Source organism: Pseudopodoces humilis, chromosome 13 (genome assembly GCF_049639895.1).
Source record: "Pseudopodoces humilis isolate 2021_Gansu_Grassland_sample_001 chromosome 13, ASM4963989v1, whole genome shotgun sequence".
NCBI lineage: Eukaryota > Metazoa > Chordata > Aves > Passeriformes > Paridae > Pseudopodoces > Pseudopodoces humilis.
In genome coordinates, this window is record NC_142212.1 from 4011050 (window position 1) to 4029144 (window position 18095).

An 18095-nucleotide genomic window follows, 5' to 3' on the forward strand; every position below is an offset into this window, starting at 1 on the left:
CAGCGGCTGGACGCGGCCCCGCTCGCCGCCCGGCCCGGCGCTCATTCAGCCCAACGGAAATAACGGGTGAAACGCGCGGCCGCGCTCACAGCTGCGCTCTGCCCTCGCCCCATCCCCGGCCAGCGGCGCCTCTCAACCCGCCATCAGCGGTATTCCCGACAGACATCGCTGTTATCCTGCCTTGTTCCCTCTTTCCCCTCTCGTTTCTCAGGACCCAGTACAAGCACAGACCAAAAACTCCCCCTCCATCCCAGACATACGGCTCCACACTTCATCCCTGAAGTGTGGGTTTTCCTTTCCCTCTACCAGCAAATCACAAAACTCTTGACATTTGCCCAAAACCCAGACCACTCTTCTCCTAACCAACTCTCAGGTCTGGATCGAGATGCGATTTTGTTAGAACAAATTTTCACTGAAGTCCCATTTGCATTTCAGTAGCTCTTACTTTAGGAATTAAGCTAAAAAAGTTAATCTCTGCTAGCACCTGGACTGATTCAGTCATCCACTTCAGTTTTGATTTATTCAGTGTTTTGAGAATCAGAACCCAAAAAGCATTCATTGAAATAAGGGGCAAAGAAACAACACTTGCATTGGAGTTATGGAATTCTTACTAGCATTTAGAATAAACGTACCATTAGCAGCACTAAGGACTGTCCAAATCCACACTTAAATTATTAAACTTAATGCTTAATTATGCTAAAGACCTCTCCCCTTCCACAATATGTACACCCAAATTAATAAATGCACAAATTCCCAGTTATCCCAGCAATTATACTCTCAAATCAGTCAGACAAAATACTGCTAAAGCCAGAAAGGACTTTAAGGGCCCTGGTTTTAACTTGCTTGTGAGAAACGAAAGTAATGGTAAGACAAGAAAGCAAACAAAAGGCAGCTAAAAGTATTGCAAGAATTAAATGGCAATGCTACAACTGCTCACGAGGATTGAGGTCTGATACCTGGATCCATTAGTCCTAAGTGGACTATTCAAATGAAACAAGAAATTCTGGCTTTAAAAATCAAAAGATGCCACAGTTATCAGGTAGTACCAAAATCACACTTTGATTTCTTGTGTTCTCCTCAGGAAGTTCCAGATTTAAGACTGAATGTAAGCAAGACACAGAAGGGTGAGAAATCAGCAGACAGATATGTAACTATTTGACTTTCATCCCCCTGCACAAAAATGGTTCCACAAGCAGCTGTACTTAAAGCTAATTCTATATCTCACACTTACTTTGTTGTTGTTCTGATCCTCTGCAAGTAATTTTCTCTTTAGCAGGAACACCTGGAGTAGAGGAAAACAGAATCAGTACCTTGATTTATCTTGTTAAAAATAAAGTTTGTGCCAGTGTCCTATCATTCTATTTTTCCTCAACTTCAGTTACAGGAAGAGAAGAAAGTAAAACTGAATCTATATCACTCAAAGAATATACTATTATTTAAAAGTAGCAATAATAAAAAGTAGTAATACTAGAACAATTCTGTTTATTTGTTAAACAACAACAAAATAATAAAAAACCCACAACAAAGCCCCCAAAATGCTCAGAATTAAGAACAACAGTGTCTGATTCAAGTTCCTTTCAGATTACTTAAAATAAACGCTCAATACACATTTCTACAAACACAAGCAGTGGAAACAGAGCACTAGAAATTGACAGGAGAGACTTTTAACTAAACAAGCAATTTTGGTTTTACTCCATCATCTCAAAGCACCTCTCTCTAAACATAAAGAAATAAAACCATTGTTAAAAGCAAGAAGTAACTTTTCTTCACAGCTAGACTACAAAGACAAAAATTATGTTATCATTCCCACTAGAGGGAGAAAAGCAGTAACTCCAAGTATAAATAATGGTACCTTCAGTGTTTTGAGCATCAAACCCATCCACAATTTTCTAAGTTTGGTACATCATTAATATGAAAAACCAGCTAATTGGAGAAACAAACACTAAAGTGATATAAGTGTAAGTTCCCTCTGAGACTGCCCCTTTTCTGTGCACCTGAGCTGATCAGATGCAGCTGTTCCCATCTGCTGATTCCATTGGGATCACCTGCTGCCACTTTAGCACAGCTGGGAACAATGACCCTCAGGGCTTAATTTGGGCCTTACTGGCTCGTCACAGGCTGCTCATGCAGTGCGTGGATAAAGAAAATTACCTTCTAGTGATAATCTGATTTTCCTGCATGTAATGGGAAATAGCCGAATGAACAAGAGAAATCAGAATTTCCTGACAGAATTGGAAATATGTCAAACTAATACAGTGGCTTTCACTTAAAAGACAATCAAACTGATTTATATGAAATTAAAATAATGAGTAACTTCAGTTTTAAAAATGTGCTGAAAGACTACGGTATAGTCTCCTATGAAAAGGTTTATCAGCATAGCTGTGACCTCACACCCAGCTGAGTTATACAGAGCTGGAAACTCCGTTTTTTCAGTCTATCTTTAAAAACAGACAAAGTATGATTACAGCAGGCTAACGCCAGTAGTTTAACGGTGGGGATTTAGCACAGGACTTTTGCAAATATTGCACTTCACTGACAGTTTTAGAGGTCCCAGTTTGTCAAGGGCAGTCGTGCCTGTGGCCGGCAGTGTCACGGCCGCCCTCCAGCTGCGGTGCGACGCCATCGTGTCCGGGATGAAGCCAGGTGTGACATGAGCGGGACAGCCCTCACCGTGACGTCACCGCCTTCGCCTCACACCGCTGAGGGGACGAGCCTTCCCGCCTCCCTCCTGCCCAATCAGCGAGGCGCTTACGTGTCGGTTGTCCGCGGCCAATCGCGAGGGCGCTTACAGCCGGCTCGGAAGCCGCCGCCACTCCATTGGCTGTGGGAGGACCGGTGCCCGGCGGTGATTGGCGGGCGTGGCCCGGGCGGCCCGGCGGCGTGTGGGCCCTGAGGGTCCCGGTCCCGCCATGGCGGCGCTGCCCGGGCCGCGCAAGCGGAGCGGCCCCGCGCTCTGCGGGGAGAGCAGCGCTGCGGCCGCCCCGCCGGCGCTGCGGAACGGCCTTCCCCCGCACAAGCGCCCCAAGAGCGCCGTGACCGGGATCGTGGACCCCTTCGGGGATAGTGATGACTTCACGGCGGACGACCTGGAGCAGATCGATATCCTGGCCTCGCAGGCGCTGTCGCAGGATCTGCCCGCGGGACACGCATGGGGAGCCCCGGAGCTGGCCCGGGGCGAGCGGCAAGGTCGGTGTGTCCCAGCGGCTGCCTCTCACTGCTCCGCTGCTGCGAAAGGGTTTGGTGTCCCTTTAGGAACCACAGAATGGCAAGGGACCTTAAAGCCCATCCAGCGCCACCCTTGCCGTGGGCAGGGACACCTTCCACTCTCCCAGGCTGCTGCAAGCCCCGTTCAGCCTGGTCTTGGGCACTGCCAGGGATCCAGGGGCAGCCACAGGTTTTCTGGGCAGCCTTTGCCAGGTCCTCACCTCCCTCACAGAGAAGAATTTCTTCCCAATATCGAACCTAAATCTCCGTCAGCGTGAAGCCACTCCCTCTTGTCCTGTCACGACAGGCTCTTGTAAATAGCCTTGCTCCATCTTTCTCTTATGAGAATTGCTCCTGCCTGTTCCCCTGGCCACCAGCACCCCACGGTGGTTCCCCCCAGTGTCAGAGGGATGGTTGGGATTCAGAGGAATAGCGAGAATAACAATCCCAGCAGGCACATTGCATTGATCTCGGGGTACCAGGAGCCCGTGTCTGGTGTGTGTGTGGTAATGCCAGCCTAGCACAAGAGTGCTGCATGTTAAACCTGCCAAATAAAAAACCTGAGTTTCCTAAACTTTCAACATGCTTTAGGTATCATATTCTAGTAGTGTGTTGGCTTTCAGATTTTTTTTCCCGTCTACATTTCCACTAATAAATGCATAGCATGCCTTGTATTAACTGCTTTCAGGTTTACTTTGAAAGAAACAAAAACAGGGGTTTCTTCATAATGAAGCTTAGAGAGCTTGAATAACTTAAGTGTTTTAGCAACCGTGGCATCTTGCCAGGTGAATAAGTTTTCAGTGAACCTTTGTGCGTTAACTAAAGTTATCTCAGATGAAATGCTTACTCTTGCTGTGGGTCATCTTGCTGGTTTAAGATATGAGATGATCTTTAAGGTCCCTTTCAACCCAAACCATTCTGTGATTAGAAATTTGAAGGGGCAGGGGTTCTTCCATTACAAGAATTGATGCACAAGCACTTGCAAAGTTCCTGTGGTGGTTAGATGAGGCAGTTTACCTGTTTGTAATGACAGTAAAATACTAAGATATTCAGATGTATGCAAAGTATGCAAATAACAAAACCTTGGTGTTGAGTCACCAGTGATGTACATTCATCATGCGTGCTTCAGATTTTGGCTTTTCCCTGCAGCAGGAAGCAGAACAGAAGATGGTCTGATGAGAGATGCATTCCAGTTTGAAGTGCTGCAGACACAGCACGAAGAAGTCAAACAGAAGGTTGGCAGTATCCTCCCCTCTCCTCTAAATATCACATTTTTGATAGGAATAACTGAAAGGTGGGATATATCCAGTCCCAAGCATTTAATTCTAATCAAGGTGATCAATAATCTTTGAAATCCAGGGGTGTGTTGAAATTATTATACTAGAAACAGCTCTAGTAATACTAAAGATTGAGTACAGTATTCTATTTCTTTGCCATTTCAGATTAGAAAATGCTAATTTTTCAGTTTTATTTGTTCCCTATCAAATAATTTCTCTGCCCAGTCAGACAGAGTTGTTTTGTTCAACTTAAAAGATTTGAGAAAGTGATGTGACTTTTAAGTGACTTTATGTTACTTTACCTTCTAGTGGTCATTTATGGAAAGATACTGTTTCCCTTCTCCGTTCCCTGTATCTTTCCCAGGTCTATTATAGCCACCTTTATCAGGGAATCTTGCTACCTGTGTGTATATATATATATATATATATATAATATTAAATCATAATTTCACAGCTGTTGTAGAGAAGTGTCTTTCTGATCTTTTCTTCTTGCTGTTCTGAGTAACTTCTTTATTATCCCTCCAAAGTCTTGTTTCTGAGTGGTGGTGGCTGCACAGGAAGTATTAGAGACTCAGTGCCATGAAGATACTGTTTAGGGGTGGTACCTTGTCTTAGAGTGCTTGTTTGCTCTCCTGATGGATATAGTAGTATAATTAAATTTTCACTTTTATCAACCAAACAATGAATAAATTATTGATGTATGTCACTAGAACATTTTGTTTAAAAAAATAGCCCAAAACGTAATTGCAGAGAAGGGGAAAGAGAAGGATGGTCTTGTCATTCTTAATGATGTTAAAGAAAATAGCTGAGACTGATTTAATCAGAGAAAGATTAGAGGCAACGTGTAGAATTTCTGAGCTGGGTTTCCAGGAGCATTTTTCTCCCTAGAAATTACAAATACACCTAATTTTCAACCACATACTGATGAAAATACATACTTCTGGCTATATCCATCCTTTAATGGAATTCCTCTGTTTTCAGCTGAAAGAAATGCAGGATGAAATTCTCACTAAAAATGGAGAAATTAAAATTCTGCGTGACTCAATGCAGCAGATGGAGTATGCTATGGAGGAACAGAAAAGATCATACCTACTACTGGAACAGCAAAAATCTCAGATTTTAAATGAAAAAGAAAAAGAGTTCTCCAAAAAGGTTTGTAAATATGTCAGTTACCTGCAGATCATGTGCAGAAGCTGATTTATGACTTAATGATGTCACAGACTATTTCGTCAAAGGATAAACATTGATGTGAAATTTCCACAATGCTTGCTTTCATTTTCTTACCTCAAAGAAAACATTTGTAAGAACTCTTTGAGGGTTTTCCCCTGCCAAAACAAAGGAGTGAAATTCAGGTGGTAGAGGTTTTCATTTACTTATTGCTTTTTTGAAACCATCCTGAGAACACTGCAATTGGAATGTATTTTAGAGTGAGAAAAAGTGATAGATTATGCTTTGTGGCTCTGATCAGATTGCTGTTCCTGTTGCCATCATCTCTGTCCCTGATGAGAACAGCGGCTGCTTTTGTCCAGTTGGCTCTGCAGTTGCAGCCTCACTGGAGCCATGCTCTGCCTGGCACTTGCTCTGTCTTAGCCACTCACAAAGGCTTCTCGCCTGAACTCCTGGCACTTGGTTCTCAGAGAGTGTTACTTGGACTAAAAATGGACATCTTGTGCCGAGTTCACAGTAAGTAGATGGTGAGCTCCAGCTCTCATGGTAACTCAGTTGCTCTGCAGTTGCACCACTTCTAAACTGGTAACAGTAAAACTGTCCTGAACTCCTCTTTCAGTTACAGTCGTTGCATTCCGAGCTGCAGTTCAAGGATGCAGAAATGAATGAATTAAGAACACGACTTCAGAACTGTGAAAGAAATAAACACCTTTCTCAGGCAGTTCCAACAACAAGGTAGGGGGGTTGGAAAAAGAATTTGTGTTCATTTTTGCAATATGCGTGTTTAAACTATTGAAGAAGTTTTCTTTCTTCACGTAACTCTTAGCTCTGTTGTCTTTAAAATATACAACAAAAAAAATCTGATGACATCTATGGAATTTGCTCAAAAAAGAGCTTTCCTTGTATCCATGACAGAAAGTCAAACAGTTTATGGTGAAGTATCCTTAAAGCATCAGTGCAAAGAAAATAAATTGTCGTTTAATAAAATAATTACAAAAGAAATACTGATTCATATTTTTATCTTAGCCCTAAAAAGAATCTTGTGGTACAAGTGAAATCAGATGGATGTTCTCCACAGCCAGGAAGAAGATCTTTTCCTACAAAGGAATCCTTCAACACTGAAATGTCCACTAGGCCATCATGTTCTTCAGGAAATTTGATGGCCCTGACTACTTCAATCAAAGAAGGTAAAACCATGTACAGCTTGCAACATTTTTAGCTGCATGTGAACATTCTGCATTAGGGAAGGATTTTGTGACTGAACAGTTGCAGTCAGTTCAGTTATTTGTTTTATTTTGGTTTTGGTTTTGGTTTTTTTTCACTTTATACCAACTGGAGTTAAATAGCCATGACTGAAATTTGCATGAAGATCATTTTAATTCATACCTTAGTACCAGATGCCAGGGTCTCAATAACGAAGTGCCCAGTAGCTGCAATAAAAAACTTTATTTTGTGATGAACTAAAACATCCATATTGTTCATCTGTCTTTTCTCATTGCATAAATAGGAAATAAATTGCCTATTTCTTGGTCTGCTGGTCAGCTGATGCATTTTTTGTATTCTTGTTCTAGCATTTTGGGGATTGGATTTTAAAGGGTACATATTTAGCCATATTGACAGAAGCAACTGAAACAATGTACTCATTTCCTCTTTTATATGTAGGGCAGTAATTCTCATAAAATTGTATCTTGAGTAAATCTTGAGTAAAGCCTGGGAAATTAATATCTGCATATATTTGAAGAGTGCTATAATATGAAACAAAAGTAGTGATTTTTTTATAGCACTGGGAAATAATAAATGGAAAAAATGTGGCTATCATCAACTAATCCTAACTTGAAGAGTCGTGAAAAAAATCTGAGATGCTGCTGTCAGTTACACTGTTCATTCTAAAAATATAGGCAGTAGGAACTCCAGGAAAAAGCAAAATGCAGTAGCCTGAAAGCATTGCTTGTTACAGTAAGAACACTCAATATGCCTATTTGTTTTAAAAAATACATTTGTTTACTTTTTCTGAACTCTGCAAGGCTTTTGGCCTTGGTTTGCTTGGTAATTATGACATATAGAGATGATTAAAAGATCATCTAACACTGTGGCTGTGTGTACAGGATGGGTGCAGATCTGTGTTCTCCTGATCTGTTTGTTTCAGACAGGAAGATAACCCATCCTGAAGTTTCATCCCTGCAGCAGCACAGAGCAACAGGAAAAAACACTTCCTACAACTCAGTCCCCAAACGAAATACACAAGGTAATATCATTCTGGTAATGCAGAAATAAAACCAGGGAAAATGTACCTTAAAAATAAACCAAACACTATAAAGCATTTCCAACAGCATTTCAGCTCCAAGAATTCTTCAGGATACTCTCTTAGTTACAGTTGGCAATGGAATTGCATCATATAATTTCAATGTCTGGAGTGGAAAATGGAGGGGAAGTCACCAGAACAGCTGGGATATGTGATCACTTGGCTCAAGCTATTTTGCTAATATGGGATCATAATTAAAATACCTCTAAATATAACTTGGTTTATACTTATATATCTTAAATTCATTTTTCTGAAAATCATCCTCTTGTTAAGAAAGATTAATAATGAAAAAAACATTCTGACGTTATGAGCACTCTAAATAAGGCTGATCTTCTGAAATGCTGATTTTTTGTTGCTGATGATGGCAAATCTACTAATCAAAGAAAATTCTGTATCCTACCAGGTTCTATCTTGCTGAATGCACTGATGAAGCAGCCCATTATCCCTGGGACATTTTTAGGACTCTGCCACCTTCTCAGTAGCAACTCTGAGCCTCTACCTGGAGCTGTGTTGCCGCCCAACTCTGTGGATACGTAAGTTTTATTTTCTTTGTTAAACTGTATCTGTCATGTTTAGTACAGTGGCATGCTCTGTACTAAGAACCACTTAGTCATGCAGGACAGCTCATTCACTGTGGTAAACCATGCTCTGCTTAGGCCATTTAGTGCAAAATTTGGAACATCATTCTGTATTTTTGATTATTACAGATACAAAACACTGGAACATCACTAAAAAATGAATTAGGTTAATTATCTGTTAGGGGAAGGCACAGAACTAAACCTGGGAGTAGCTGTTAGCAGCTTGCATTGCAATGAGGGAAGCACAGAAACATGATCATGAGTTAAGGGGGAAGAAAATACTGAAGATGTGATTGAAAGTTGGTTTGATATCTTCAAAACAGAAACTGTTCAATTTGTAATGTACAAATTGTGTGCAACTTTCAGAGACATATTTGTATTTCCTGGTAAAGCATTTTAAATATCAAGATTGGATATGAATTATAGTAGTCTTTTACTTTACAGAATTAGGCTGTAGCTTCTGAAGTTTCTTTGCTTTTCAGATAGGTTATTAGGAATGAAACCTAGAATGCTTTGAAATGGCTCTTCCATGCAGACATCAAGGCGTAAGGGGATGTTTATCCCCCTTTCTTCACATTTTGGAAACAGACATCTCTTTGTACTGTGGCCTTTCTATTATTCAGTTCATAGTAGAGATAACTCAGATTTCAACTCTGTTCTCTGCCTTTTCTTGTGACCCATTTCCCTTTTATTTGGACAGGAAGCCCATACAACTCCCCAGCAGCAAGACAACTCAAGAAGGAATCACTCCTCTTGTATCCCTGCAAGAAGCTCAAAAACTGGCAATAACAGGACTGAACTTGATTGCTCTGGATGAAGGATTATCTGAGGAAAGCCCAGCAGAAGGCCAGGGAGGGCTCCTGCCCCTCACACAGAGCAGGATCCGAGGTGCTGTGCATCTCCTGCCCTTGCTGGAGCACCACATTGGTGCTTTCTGCCGAGCAGAGCAGCTCGGGGACACACCAGGGAATGGAGCTTGTGGGAGCCATTCAACTGCTGCTTCCAGAGCCAGCACAAACACCGTGTCAAGCAAGGAGGACTTCAGGTTGTCCCTTGAAGAAACTACTCTTGTATCACTGGGGATCCTTTATTATTTGGTGTTCTACAGCTGGGATGTTGTCCACACATTGCTGTCTGCTGAAAGGGAAAAAAGTTCTGCTGCTGAAGATGAACAGGTTTCCAAGATGGACAAAAATGTGTTGTGTGATAATCAGTCTGTTAATAAAGAAGAGAGCAGAACACAAGGTGGGCTGCTTGCTCCACAGGATCCTCACAATACTGATGGAGCTCAACATTCTTTGTTTAAAAAGCTGCTTCAGATTCTAGCCTTTTCTGCTGCAAGGGGCTCCCAGACTGACAATATCCTGAGCCAAAGCCTAAAGGTTTTGATGAAATTAGCTGAAAATTCAACTATGGACTTGTTAATAAAGTAAGTCAGAAATAGCTTCAAAATTATTTCAGAGTCAGCTGTTTAGCAGTCTTCATTCTCTGTTGAAACTCATCTGGGGCAGCTTCCAGTACAAGTTTTGTTATGTATGAGAGAAATCACATCTCCGATCACATTTGAGGAGCAGCTGAGGATCTTTCTACTGCTTTTGGTGTTAATAGTGTAATAATCATCCCCAATCAGTAACAAGTGATGATGTTCACATGAAGCAGATGCTGCTGCCTCATGGAAAGTGAAGAAGCTTTATAACATTCATTTTGGGGTATTTGTGATTGCTGGGAGGTGCATAAGGAAGGAAAGAACAGGATCTCATTCTAGCAGGTAAAACTGCCATAGTGAACTGCAGAGTGGCTGCCAAAGTAACAATGTTTTTCAGCATACTTTGTATTTATGAAAGATAATTTGAGATAGGGTATGTTCTCAATAGCTAAAAAGGCACAAATTATGATGCTGTCTTCAAAAATCAGTGTATTTTCAAATTTTAACTGCACTTCCCTTTTCTAACTAAGTTTTGATTTGAAGTTTCCAGCACTTACTGAGTAGCCAGGTACTGCAGCGCTGTCTGTGTCCCGAGACCCCTTTGCCTGCTGTGCTTCTGGCTGTGAGACTCCTGTGTGCTCTCGCTCAGCACCACCTGTTGGTTGCTCAACTCTGTTCTCATTCAGGTAAAAGACTGCAGGACACAGAGAACTGTTACCACAACTAAAAGTAATGCAAATAGGCCTTGCTCCAAGGTGCTGAAACCCCAGAAGGCAAAAAGTCTACTATGTTACCTGAAAACTTCTTTTCTACTTAGGATTTGGAGAGTATTTGTTTTGTATCTGTATCTTTTTGTATCTATCCACAAGCAGTGCTTTTAAGTAGCCATTTTAAAATCACTTTCTAGATTGTGTATTTAAGGTTGATGAGGAAAAAGGGGCTTTTGAGTAGTTCTGAAGTTAAATTTATCTGTGCTCATGGCACTGTTTAGATTCCAGTACTCTGAATGAAAAATGATCTCTGTTCAGTTCCTTATGAATGAACCAGGACAGGATTACCATGAAGGCAAATACAAAGCTTAGGCATACCAATTTCCTCAGCACTGCTGAAGATGTGGGAAGTAAAACAAGAAGCTGAGCCTGTACCATGAGTCCTAGAATAGAACTCAAAATGTTTTCTTGCCTGATAGAATTAATTTTTGTCATGAACAAGTGGCTGTTTGGAAAAAGAACTAATTGTCTTTCTTTCTGTTCTTTCTGTTTCAGACAGCTGCCTTCTCCTTGCACTCTACATGTACATAACATCAAGACCAGATAAATCAGCATCTGAAATACTTTGGCTCCAGCTGGAGCAGGAGGTAACCACAGCTGAGTGTCCATGTGCTCTTTCCTTCTCCTTCCAGTTGGGGGAGTGGGAGGAGCAGGACAGCGCACAAATTATCTGAAAACAAGATATTTCCCTAGCTGAAATACAAAGCTACAAGTATGGACTTGCAGTAAGGGAGTACATTGATTTTTGAAAGGACCTGCTTGAAACTGATCAGTAACTATCCTTGAAGAGAGCATTGGTCATAACAGTCTTTTAAGTCACTGAAAAAACCAAGGAAGAGCCTAGGATGGCTGCAGATGTTCAGCACTAAGCTTCATTTTGCTTTTAGAGCAGTAGAAGAGTAAAAAGAAGCAAGATTTGTATTTAATTTTGATTGCATTTGTTATATTTAAAAGGCATTCTGTAGTGATTTAGGATTTATATTCCTTGCATTCAACAGAAATGATAACTTGCTGTTTAACAGGCATGATTATATATAGAAAGAATAGCTTTTAAATATAATTTGTGTTTGTACAAACAGAAGTGACTTGTTTGAGGTTCTATTTGCTCTACTTCCCTCACTTTAAAGAGTTTTGAACCCTTTCCATTACCCTACCTGCATTGTTATATTAAGTGTAAACACATTTGCATGCAGTGAATTAAAGGCCGCTGACCTTGTCAGCCTCACTCATCAGAAAGCTGAGAAGGTTTCTGTGCAAGGCAAATTCTGTCTGTAAAGTGTTACAGGGAAAAAAAGCTTGTAGAACTTTGAGGGTAAAAGACATCAGCTGTTAAGAGAAAAAAATAGCCCAAGAATATTTGAAACTAACAATGAATTATCATAACTCAGCCCTCACTCTAACACAACCTGTGTTTGTAACAGACAGTCAGGCTCCTGACACGCTGCATGTGGCGCTCCAGACCTGCAGTTTTATTTCCTGGCACAGACTGTCAGTGCAACCTCGAGGTACGTTCACCACACTCCCCCAGTTTAACCCCCTGCTGAGAACTTCAAAGTACTCCATGCTGAAATTGCTTTTTGCCCTCTTTGGTTTTTTTATGTAGAGAAAAAAAAGTGTCTCCTGTACTTTATAGAGGGTGCCACTTTCTAGGAAGCTTGCTTTGGCTTGCTAGAAAATATCCTGAAATTTGAAAGTTTGAAGAGATTAAGCAGTAACGTTACTATCAAAATAAGTTTTCTGCTGCTATATTTTTGCTTTGTGTATTGAAGCACTGTTTTTCCTCTTGCAGGTGGTTAAGGCACTAATTGTGATGTTGCACAGGCAATGGGTGAAGATTAGAAGATCTGAGACCAGCTTGTGTGCACATAAGGAACAAGTTATTCAGTTTTTACGGGATGCTGTTTTACTCTTGCACAGCCTGTCTCAGAAAGATAAATTGTTCCATGAACACTGTTTGGAAGTTCTCCATCAATACGACCAAGCCATGCCAGGCATAAGAGCCATTCTCAAAAAGACTCAAAAATTGAGTGCCTCTGAAGGTAAAAATCAGTCAGTTGTTAACTTCTTTCCATGTTGCAGAAATAAGTTTCACTTCTGTCACTTTTCTCTTTTAACAAGTACCACAGCTGATTGTTGCTCAGACTGCTGGAAGCAGTTTAGATTGGATATTTAGAAATTCTTCCCTGTGAGGGTGAGGAAGCCCTGGCACAGGTTGCCCAGAGAAGCTGTGGCTGCCCCATCCCTGGAAGTGTCCAAGGCCAGGCTGGATGTGGCTTGGAGCAACCTGGGATAGTGGAAGGTGTCCTAAAAAAGGCATTAAAGAGGGAGAGAAGTTTGTGTGACAAAACAGAAATCTAAAGATCTGTTTGCATAGAACCTTCAAAAATTGTATTTGCTGTAGTCTTCTACCATCAGTATGTTCCAAAGTGCAGATACGAGCTATAATTATACTGCATGAAGCAGGGGGAAAAAAATATCTCTGAAACATTATTTTTTGTTGCAGAGCTGATTTTGGATGAATTGTATCCTCCTGAGCCAGAAGACCAAGGAATAGACTCCAGCTAGTGAAGAGCAAAGATCTCTGTCCTTCCTCCTCTTAATCATTGCCAATGCAAATGTGAACTTTGAATCATCCTTTTAAGGGATAATCTTGGGTTGCACTCAAACACAGCACAACTAAGACACGTTTCTTTGTTGTAATTAGTGCTATCTAAATGTAGCTGAAAGAGGAATTTTGATGAGATTAATACTGCTGTGCAAACCCACTCAATGTCTTATGACTGGTTCTGGTTATGAATTCCATCCTGTATGAAACCACTGTGAATGGAAATGAAATTTCTCTCTATTCTCCATTTTACTCTGACTACAGCTGAATTTATGCTGCTGAATGTGCCAAGGTGTGTGGCATCACTGCATTCATATGAAAGCCTTTTGAACACAGTTGTTTATTTTGTAGCTGTACCACTTCCTTGTGTGACTTTTCATATTGTTGATATTAGTAAACAGTTTATGGTGATTTTAAAAACCCTTCTAGAAATAACTTAAGAGTTGACAGTTCACTTCAGGGTTTTGAATTTCTTGCTGAGGATTGGTCATCTCAGATCACTCAATTTCATGAATCTGCTGAAAGTGTACTTACTGAGTAATTACTGAGCTGCCAAAACAAACAATACTAGAACTTACCTTTTATAATTCCCCTTAAAAGAGTAAGATGGTACTGCTGAGGATTGCATCCTAGGCAGTATAAAGTTATTTAAATGTGTGCAGAATGACTGGGGTTTTTGGTCATGGTGAAGATGAAGGAGCCCTCTCATTCCTAGGATTCAGCACCAAAGAGTGGAGGAAGAGCTGCTGCCCCACCTTTGATGTGTGCTCACTTTCACACTGGGCTGCAAGTCAGCAACTGAGCCTCAGACCCTAAAAAGGGAAGTGTAAATGTTATTAAAATGAGCCCACAGGTGTGTGTTTTCAGATGGGAGAGCTCTTTTCAATTTTCAACAGGGACTTGGTTAAGAATGAGCCTGGATCCAGGAGGACAAGAGACTGTATGAGAGTGGGAAAGGAAGCCTTTGGAAAATTGGGAGACATTATGTTCTCTGGTCATGGCCAAAGAGGCTGTGACCTGTCCTGCAGTAAAGAGCCCACTCCAGTGTGCTCAGCAAGCTCCTGGCTTGGGTCGTGCTTTGGAAGAGAACTTTCCTAGAAATGCCTATGCAGGAAGAACTGGGATAATAATCCAGCATCTCCTGAGGGCCAAAGCTCCCCCCAGCCTGGGCTCAGCCTCCTCCTCTCTGAGCAGCCGCTGCACCAGGCAGGGTCCAGGTCATTTCTGTGAAACACAAGCTGCCAACTGCTCTTCTCAGGAACAGGTTTCAAGTCTCTTGTAGCATCTGGAAAACTGCCATGTTCCTGCTGAAATGCACCAAGGAAGGATGCACAGGCACAGAGCAACAAAGCCTTCCAAGTCTGCATGTGCTTGCATGGTCACAACCCTGGAACTGTCACCAGGCCCTAGACAAGACAAGCTGCAGATGTTGGTGTTACAAAAAACGTTTGTCACACCATGTGAAATAAATAAGCAAATAAACAAAGCAACTGGAAAAAAAAGAAAAAACAAAAAACAAAAAAAAACAACCAACTACCAAACAACATTTCCTGGTCTTCAAGATTAGAGAGAAGAGCTGGGAAGTGCATGTAAAAGCCCTTTAGCCCTTTCCTTCCTCCAAGTAAAAATAAACATTAAGATAATTCCTTAAGAACAGCCCAATGAGCAGGAGCTGTGGTAAAGCAGTATCTGGCCATGAGCCTACTGTGAGGAGCAAGCTTAGAGCTGTCCTAACAAAGATGTGACAGTCACAGTATCTCAGATATCCCAAAACGCAGTGATCTGACATCACTTTTCAAAAACTCTCACCACTTAGTTTCTCTAAACAATCTGAGTTTCTAGAGATAAGAGATATTTAGCCCATTTGAGTGAACAGACCAAATGAACTGTTAAAGAGTTTGGACAAAAACCAGTTTCCTAAGGAATCCCAAACTGTTGGAGCAATCCAGTTATAAAAAGTTGTATAAAAAAATTCCTGGCTTCATCTAAAGGGTGTGTGTATGGCAACTTGGAAAAAGGGAGAAGTGGATTACTGCTAAACTTTACATAAACAGAAGAGTTATCTGTGGAAAAAACTGATAGGAAAACTCCTAACTATCCCTCCTGGCTCTGCATCCCTTCCCATCCACCCCCAGACAACACCTAAACATGTACATCTACATTCACACCGAGTTTTCTTCCAACTCTGGACTTTAAAGTAGTACAACCCAGGCTCCATACACCAAACAGTTCCAACCCCCTACACTCTAACTGGCAGGAATCACAGTAACATCGTGTTATTGTGAAATTAAACCACAGCTCTTAAAATTGAAGGCACTGTCTGTTCACATTCCTAAGGAAAAATAAGGCTGTACTCCTAAAGAGGATAGGCAGAAAGAAAAATACTTACAGAACCATCATAATTATGTAAGACATTTACAGTGACCAACCTTACCAGGATGATTTTAAGGTTGTGCTGATCTTCAGCAATTCTTCCCTTTTCACTTTCTCCTGGAATTTTTCTCAGGAGTAAAAAGATCCAATCATGTGTGCAACAGCTGATTATCCTTGATCATCAGTTTTTCACTCCCTGAAGAATTCCCACCACAGCAGCTTTTCCACAGTCAGTTTGCATTTCCCCACCATGTTACAGATAAGCTGTGACTTCGTATTGAGAAAAGCAATTTACTCTGGCATCAAGCACAGGCACAAGACTGAACAATGAAGTGTTGAGCAAAGGAAAGCCACTAGGCATGTTCTACATGATTATCACATTCCTCAGCAGCAGCCACCCATCTCCTTCCTTGCCCATGGGGATGGCAACCAGGGTTTTCCCCTTGGCTGAGCTCACCAAGAGGTGCTTTTTGCTGCTCAAGGAAACCTTGCTCAATTCTACACCTTGCAGAATCACTGACTTGGTGAGGTTGGAAGGGGCCTCTGCAGCTCATCCAGCGCCCAGCTGAAACAAACTCCCACAGAGAAGCCAAACAACTGCTTTGTGTCATGTCAGGCTCCAAAACCCCATCTTTTTAAACCAAGCTGACATAGATGAAGATGGCAAATACAAAATACTTCGTCCTGTAGCTCACAACATCCCTGACCTGAGTTGGGTTTATTCATATTAATCCCACATGCTTTTAAGCATGTGCTAAACAAAGAGAACAAAGTCATCCTAACCACTGAATGTTTTTGTTACAGTCTGCAATATTACTTATGGCCATAATGGCCAAATGGTTATAATTAGAGTCAAATGCAGCAGTTCTGCCTGCACAGACTGTGTGTTATCTGCTGTGAATGTGACAAAATGAAAACTTCCATTTCCAGTGTAAATTGTTAAAAAATGTACATTGTTGATTTTAATGTGTAATTGTAATATGTAATTTAGCAGACTGGTAAGAAAAAGTGATCTGTGATCTCTACAAACCCACTGTGGCTGAAGTTTATCAGTGCTTCCAAGAGCAAGGACCAACACCTTCACAGCCTTAAGTGTGACTGCCAGCATTGCTGAGCATGGACTAACCTAAAAAGTTAGTCTTAAAGATTGTCAGTGCAATAGTTGCTCAAAGGCTAACCTGCTTTTGAAAATATCCAGATGAACTAGCCACTTTATTTTCATATATGGTCAGAATGTAATAACCAATGCCTGTAGAGTGTCCTGACAGAGGTAACACAAACAGTAATGTTTTAATCTATGCATTAATTGGATTACAGGTTGGTGAGAATGAACGATTTGTTTTGCTAAAGAATCTTCTTTACAGCACAGCTGAGCTACAACTCCTGCCCAGCAGTCTGTAAAGGACATCCTACCTGATGCCAGGGGCAAGGTACCATCGGAGAGTGAACCACAAATCCCACTGCAGGAGCGAGAAGTGTTAGCACAAAAAGGCTGCAGAAGCCAATTTAAAATTTATTTGGACTGCTGTAAGAGAAATGGGATATCAGAGGTTGTTTTATAATGGCTAACTGGCCCTGAGGGACAGCTTTGCAAAGGAGACAATTCCATCAGTGCAGGAGCTTGAGCTCTTGAAAAGATAAAGTAACATTTTCTTCAGCTTTCTCTCACCTCTGCCAGATTTAACTGGTGCACTTTTCCCCCTCTTATATGGCTCACTGAAAAGCCGTAAATGAAGTTCCTGTGGTACAGGAATGAAGTTGCAGTGGTACAGGCTTCAGAAACAACTAGATGAGGTCAAATAATAACCAGAGAAAAAGAAAAAAACAGGCCCCAAACCACTGGCTAAAGCAAATCTGGTGAGTTACTACAAGTGTCGAGATATGATCGCGAGTTTCCCTACTTGGAAAAAATAAGCAAGAATATCTTGTTTATCAATAATTGCTGAAGTTTTTCCCTCCTGTGTGTCCAGCTCTTCCCACACAACCTTGTCATGAGTTTTAAATGCATGCCAAGTTTTGTTCTGGAAAAATTCACACTACCATAGATAACTGCTGATAAAACAATCATGAAAACAAACAGCAATATTCCTCACCTAACCCTGGGCTCTCAGCTTTTCAGTTCAGCAGTTTCATCTCCTATATGGCCATTTGCTGCAATAAAGGGTGAAGGTACCTTTGAAACCCTATGTGCTCCTTAAGGGAATCTGCAGGTTTTAATCAAAACCCAGGTTTTGCTCCTCACCCCTGTGTGCAGAAAGTGGAAGGCACACAGCTCTCCTCTGAACATTTCTCTGCCTGTCACTTCTCAAACTCAGCCACACTGGACAGGTGCACCTGCTAAAAGTCACGGGAAAAGAGAAACAGGTGAACTAAAAAGCAGTGCCAACAAAATC

At 41.3% G+C, this 18095-nt stretch overlaps 2 protein-coding genes across 4 annotated transcripts in view; one reads left to right on the forward strand and one right to left on the reverse strand.

Annotated features, from left to right (window-relative positions):
• The window catches only part of IPPK (inositol-pentakisphosphate 2-kinase), a 49705-nt gene extending 47797 nt beyond the window's left edge, over positions 1-1908 (reverse strand). The window contains exons 1-2 of the mRNA XM_088062086.1: positions 1853-1908; positions 1232-1282 (exon numbers count right to left, since the gene is read on the reverse strand). Coding sequence (XP_087918212.1) covers positions 1232-1282; positions 1853-1879 — 78 coding nt within the window. The 5' untranslated portion in view covers positions 1880-1908. The remainder of the gene's footprint in view (positions 1-1231; positions 1283-1852) is intronic.
• A 979-nt stretch (positions 1909-2887) lies between these two features.
• Positions 2888-13764, forward strand: ATRIP (ATR interacting protein). Of its 3 annotated transcripts, none has more exons than XM_014251836.2 (13): positions 2888-3186; positions 4354-4439; positions 5463-5633; positions 6268-6383; positions 6675-6835; positions 7795-7893; positions 8354-8483; positions 9229-9957; positions 10498-10640; positions 11220-11311; positions 12146-12229; positions 12514-12763; positions 13228-13764. In XM_014251836.2, exons 1-13 carry the CDS (start codon positions 2910-2912, stop codon positions 13287-13289), a joined length of 2400 nt encoding a protein of 799 aa, XP_014107311.2. In that variant the 5' UTR covers positions 2888-2909; the 3' UTR covers positions 13290-13764. The 3 variants fall into 3 exon arrangements, with proteins under 3 accessions (XP_014107311.2, XP_087918065.1, XP_087918066.1); XM_088061939.1 differs by having other exon boundaries at positions 4357-4439; XM_088061940.1 differs by lacking the exon at positions 7795-7893.
• Positions 13765-18095: the final 4331 nt, after the last annotated feature.